The sequence below is a fragment of the Panthera onca genome, chromosome A2 (assembly GCF_046562875.1).
Source record: "Panthera onca isolate mPanOnc1 chromosome A2, mPanOnc1 haplotype 2, whole genome shotgun sequence".
NCBI lineage: Eukaryota > Metazoa > Chordata > Mammalia > Carnivora > Felidae > Panthera > Panthera onca.
Window position 1 is genome coordinate 7,438,167 of NC_138340.1, and position 5,501 is coordinate 7,443,667.

Sequence of the window (5,501 nt, forward strand, 5' to 3'; positions counted from 1 at the left end):
TCTTCCTGGGCTTTCTCATCGCATCCCTCGTGTATCAATGGCGTGTCAGCGTGGGGGTGCACATGCATAGGTAGTCTTGCCAGGCCTCCTAAAGGGGCCCTGGCCCCTCAGCTCCCCCTAACTCTTAACCCCACCCTGCTCCATCCATTCTGTTCCTGAGAATGACCCATCGTCGAGGACCTTTTTGGCCCAGGGGCTGGTAAAGAGTAAGGCTTCGCGACATAACCATGAGGTAGCTATGATCTTCCCCACTTCCAGATGTGGGGATAGGCCCTCCGAGAAGCTGGCTGATGTCACAGAGGCCAAACAACTGGCAAACAGGGATTCCAACTGTCCAGAGGCCCCAAGGCCTTCGTTCTACCTTGTGGCTTTGGGCTCTCTCAACCTGGTTACGGGCCCTCTGCAAGGTGCTGTCCAGAGGGTCTGGGGCTCACCCATGAGAGCCAACATGGATGGGTGGTGCAGTCACATCCACCAGTCCATGGACTCTTTGGGGCAGGCCCTGACGATGACCATACAGTGGGGCAGCCCCTTACACAGGATCCTCTCGGCCTCCTGATCCTCCCACCCCAGCCCCTGCAGCTCAAGGACCCTGAGCTTGGGCATGGCGAGGCAGGAAGAGAGGATTTCAGCCGGGGAAGGCATTTCTGGGGTGATGAGAGGGCCCAGCAAGCACAGACTCTCCAGGGCTGGCATGCCCTCCAAGACGGACAGGCCGGGGGCAGAGAGGCCCCTCACGGTCAGCCGGATCTTCCGCACATCTCGGAGGTGGCGACTGATGGCCAGGAGGGTGCTGTCAGCTGAGAGGGTGCAGCCCAGCACCTCCAGCCTCTGCAGGTAGCCCAGCTCCTGGAGGCCCGCATCCAGCCCCGTCTCGGTCACGCGGTAGGTACCGCCCAGCACCAGCGACCGCAGGGCGCGGAAGCGCGTCAGGCCCTGCAGGTGCTCATCACGGAAGGCAGGGACCCGGTCCAGCACGATGCACTCGAGCAAGGGCAGCACGGTGGGGTCCTGCTCCTTGAGGAGCCAGGCCATGGAGATCTCGCAGCTGTGCAGCTCCAGGGTCCTCAGGGTGCAGGGCAGGCTGGTGATGGGCACCATGCTCAGGTCAGCCACGTGCAGGCAGAGACGCTTCAGGTTAGGGCACTTCTGGCCCAGGGCCCTCATCAAGGCGGGGGACAGCCGGGGGGCCTGGGAGCCTGAGAACAGGTAGCCGCCCACCCGCAGGGAACAGACCCGAGATGCCATGTAGCGGCGAAGGAGGTGCCACATGACTTTAGGCCGCATCTGTAAGAGCCAGAGGCGGGGGTGACAGGGTGAGAGATACAGAGAATATCCCAAGGCCCCTGCCTGCCTGGAGACGGACCAGCCCCAGCTGGGGCACTAGTGCTCCCCTGGGCTTCTGCCCGACCCCTGCCAGCCTCACCTCACCGTGCACCTCCCCAGGAGTAACAGGCCAAGTGAACCCCATCGTTTTGACTTCTAGGTTTGAACAAAAGCACTGAGAGAAAAGGGAAGATCATAACAGATCTGTCTTCAGCAACAGAGTGGGGTCTTTGTAAGTAAGAAAGCAGAACAAGTCACCAGCATTTATCCCTTTCTTCGTGGCCACTGCCACTAGGAATAAGCAACACAAAGCCCAACTGAAAAAGGCTACAACTGTCCAGAGTAAATTAAAGTCATCTTAAAAATAATAATAATAGGGGCATCTAGGTGGCTCAGTCGGTTCAGCGTCCAACTTCAGCTCAGGTCATGATCTCACAGTTCGTGAGTTCAAGCCCCACATTCGGCTCTGTGCTGACAGCTTGAAGCCTAGAGCCTGATTCAGATGCTGTGTCTCCCTCTCTCTGCCCCTCCCCTGCTCTCTCTCTCTCTCTCTATCTCAAAAATAAATAAGCATAAAAAAATAAAAAAAATAATAACAAAAATCACAACCTAGTAATGGTGAAAACTGCAAAACTTAACCCCAGGAAGTTAATTACTGCAAAACAAACAAAATGTAAGTGGAAGCACCTTGCATTTCATTGTATGTACATTTAACCTTTTTTTAAAAAGACGGTAGGGGTGCCTGGGTGGCTCCACTGAGTGTCCACTTCAGCTCAGGTCATGGTCTCACAGTTCATTGGTTTGAGCCCCACGTCAGCCTCTGTGCTGATAGCAAGAATGGAGCCTGCTTTGGATTCTCTCTCTGCCCCTCCCCTGCTTGCGCTCTCTCCCTCAAAAAATAAACATAAAACAAAACAAGAAAGAAGAGAGAAAAAAGAAACTGAATAGTGTAAAATTTGTGCATAGCATAAAACCTGAGGGGCTGTTAGAAAATCAGAATCTGGGGCCCCACCCAGCTCACTGAATCAGAATCAGCATTTTATTATTTTCTTAAATTATTTTTTAAGATTTTTATTTTTAAGTAATCTCTACACCCAACATGGGGCTTGAACTCACAATCCCGAGATCAAGAGTCACATACTCTACTGAATCAGCCAGCCAGGTGCCCCAGAATCAGCACTTTAACAAGATCTTTAGGTGATTCATATACACGGTGAAGTTTGACACTATTTTATAACACTGTTTGTGAGAGTAAAAAGTTGGAAATAACCTAAAGGTCTGTCAACAGGAAAACAGGTAAACAAATTGTGGTATATTCACCTAACAAGTTGAAAGGAATGAGCTAGATTTACATGTGTCAAAAGCAATGTTGTGTAAATAAAGCCATCGGTGGATATATAATAAATAGCATTTAATTACCTAGACAGAACAGCATTATTTCAACTTTAGAAACACATTAACAAAATTGTATATTGCTTATGGGTAGTCACACAGGAAGTAAATAAAAACATGAAAGGAATACTACAAATCCATTTTATAATAGTGGTTACCTCTGAGAAGGGTTTCAAAAAATGCAATGAATACATCTATAAATGATGTATGCATATGCATATACATAAGTCTTTGCATGTATGTCTCACACGATCTGCAGCAAAAATGACCAAAAGTTTGGGGCGCCTGTGTGGCGCAGTCCTTTAAGCATTGGACTCTTGATTTCAGCTTAGGTCATGATCCCACATTGGTGGGTTTGAGCCCCAGGTTGGGCTCCACGCTCAGAGTGCAGAGCCTGCTTGGAATTCTCTCTCCCTCTCTCTCCCTCTGCTCCTCCCCTGCTCGCTCTGTTCTGTCTCTCAAACTAAATAAACTTAAAAAAAAAAAAAAAAAAAAAGACTAAAGGTTAAAATGGGTTAAATCTAGGTGGTAAGTACATAGTTGTTTCAGATTATCCTCTATACATTTCTCTGTATATTTGAAATAGTTCATAAGAAAACAAGAAAAATACAATGCAAATGGGAAAACGTGGAAAAGGTTCAGTTGCAATACTCAGTAAATAAATTCTGGAAATTAAGTTGAATCTGGAGAATGATTTCTCCAGAAAAACTCATTAATAGCTAATGTAATCAAGAGGCATTTGTCATAGGCTCACCGTACGCCAGACACTGCTCTAAGCTCCCTGAACGAACTTGGCTATCCTCATTTTGGAAATGGGGAAACAGGCCAGGAGGTCACCGAAGGGCAGCTAAGGGACGCTGCCGGGATGCACCCTGGACTGCCAAGCTCGAACTCTAGGGTGCAAGGAGTGGTCCTTGCGGCGCAGAGACCCCACCGCGGCCCATGCCCGCCCGGTCGACCCCGTGTACCGTGTACAGAGTCAGGTCGACGTGTCGCCAGAGCCACCGGTCGTCCACCAGCCTCTTCCAGCGGTGACAAACCCTGGGGGGAGGGGACCCGCCGTTAAAAAACTAACCGCGGCCCCCCGGGGACCGGATTCGCATCTCCGGGTGCTCCCCCCGCCCGGCTCTTCCCCCCACCCGCGGGGCGGGGCCGCACCTGGAGATGCGAATTCGATCCCGGACCGGGAGGTAAGAGAAGATCTCTAACAGGACTGAGTCCGGCAGGTCCGCCAAAGTCGCCATGATCCCGCCGACACGCACTTCCGCTTGTGGCTGTAAGGGGATTCACGATCTCACCCTCCGGGGGCCAGCAGGCGGAGGGTGGCTGGGGGTGCCGGCAAGGCGGAGGCCGCCGCCTCCAGCAGCCGGCGGAGAGTTTCAGCTTTTCTCTCGCGGGGACAGGGTTGGGCCCCGGCGACAGACCCGCCCACTATCTGGATGGAGCGCAGGGGACACGCTGGGAACCAGGCCTGAGCCCGGAAGGCGTGGCTGAGGCGGTGACGCACCCGGAGGCGGGGACAAGGCTGTGGGCGGGGCTGAGGTTAGGGCAGAGCCCGGAGGCTTGACGGGGCAGTGACTAGGGACCCGAGGGCAAGCCTGGTGGGGTGACGGGAGACCTAGGGATGAGCTAGGGGCTGGAACTAAACCACGGAGCGGGATTAAGGGCGGGAACAAGGCTCGAGGCGGGGCTGGGGACTGGGATCCAGCCTGGAAAAAGTGGCTCGGTTGTTGACTGGCGGCCCCGGGTGGGCGTTAAGTGCGGTGACAGGCCCGGAGCGCGGCGAGTCTTCGGAGCGCCGGGCTTACAGACCCCAAGGCCAAGCCCGGAAGGCGCGCTCAAGCATTGGGGCGCCTTGACCGCGGGGTTGGGGCGGGACGACCAGCGGCTGGCCTAAAGGAGAGCGAGGCCCTAACTTGTTTTTAAACCTAGTAATGCTTTTTGATGCCTATGAACATGAATAAATTTGTAGAACTGAAACAGCTTGTTAAAGGGTGTGTTCAATTTTTCGTTCTGATTGATAGTGCTAAGTTGTTCTCCACAGAGGGGGAGTTGACACTCCCACCAACTGCATATCATTCACTTCTAAAACATTCATTTTGGGAGCACCTGGGTGACTCAGTAAATGGGCATCTGACTTCGGCTCGGCTCATGGTCTCGCAGTGCGTGAGTCCAAGCTCCGGGTGGGGCTCTGCGCTGACAGCTCAGAGCCTGGAACCTGCTTCAGATTGTCTCCTCTCCCTCTCTCTCTGCCCTTCCCCCACTCTCACTCTGTCTCTCTCTCAAAAATAAAAACATAAATTTTTTTTTAAATTTGTTTTTGAGAGCGTGCTTGTGTGGGGGCGGGGCAGAGAGAAAGAATCTCAAGCAGGCTCCAAGCCCAGCATGTTGCCGGGATGCCTGGCTTCATCCCACAAGGTGAGTTCATGACCTGAGTGGAAATCAAGAGTCAGATGTTTAACCAACTGAGCCCCCCAGGCGCCCCTAGGATTATGTTTTATTATTTTTTTAAATTTATTTATTTTGAGAGAGAGAGAGTGCATGCACGTAAGAAAGAGTAGGGTAGAAGCAGAGAGCAAGGGAGAGAGAGAATCCCAAGCAGGCTCTGTGCTGTCAGAAGAGAGTCCAACACGGGGCTCAGTCTCACAAACCTTGAGATCATGAGCTGAGCCGAAATCAGGAGTCTGATGTTTAACCAACAACCACCCAAGTGCCCCCTTTAATACTTTAAGCAATCGCTACACCCAATGTGGGTCCTAAATTTACAACCTGGAGATACATTT

The 5,501-nt window shown here is 52.3% G+C and overlaps 1 protein-coding gene across 1 annotated transcript; it reads right to left on the minus strand.

Moving 5' to 3' along the window:
* Positions 1–333: 333 nt before the first annotated feature.
* FBXL12 (F-box and leucine rich repeat protein 12) lies at positions 334–5,167 on the minus strand. Its single transcript, XM_060630156.3, has 3 exons — positions 3,877–5,167; positions 3,687–3,759; positions 334–1,287 (listed from the first exon to the last, which is right to left on the minus strand). The coding sequence occupies exons 1-3, from the start codon at positions 3,960–3,962 to the stop codon at positions 466–468; spliced, it is 981 nt and encodes a 326-aa protein (XP_060486139.1). The 5' UTR covers positions 3,963–5,167; the 3' UTR covers positions 334–465.
* Positions 5,168–5,501: the final 334 nt, after the last annotated feature.

Bases quoted from the DNA above. Each gene is read 5' to 3' on its own strand.
- FBXL12 (XM_060630156.3), bottom strand. From the start codon at position 3,962: ATGGCGACTTTGGCGGACCTGCCGGACTCAGTCCTGTTAGAGATCTTC. The intron at 3,760-3,876 runs GTGCGGCCCCGC...CCCTCCCCCCAG, and splicing joins GATCGAATTCGCATCTCCAG to GGTTTGTCACCGCTGGAAGA. The intron at 1,288-3,686 runs GTACACGGGGTC...TGGCTCTTACAG, and splicing joins TCGACCTGACTCTGTACACG to ATGCGGCCTAAAGTCATGTG.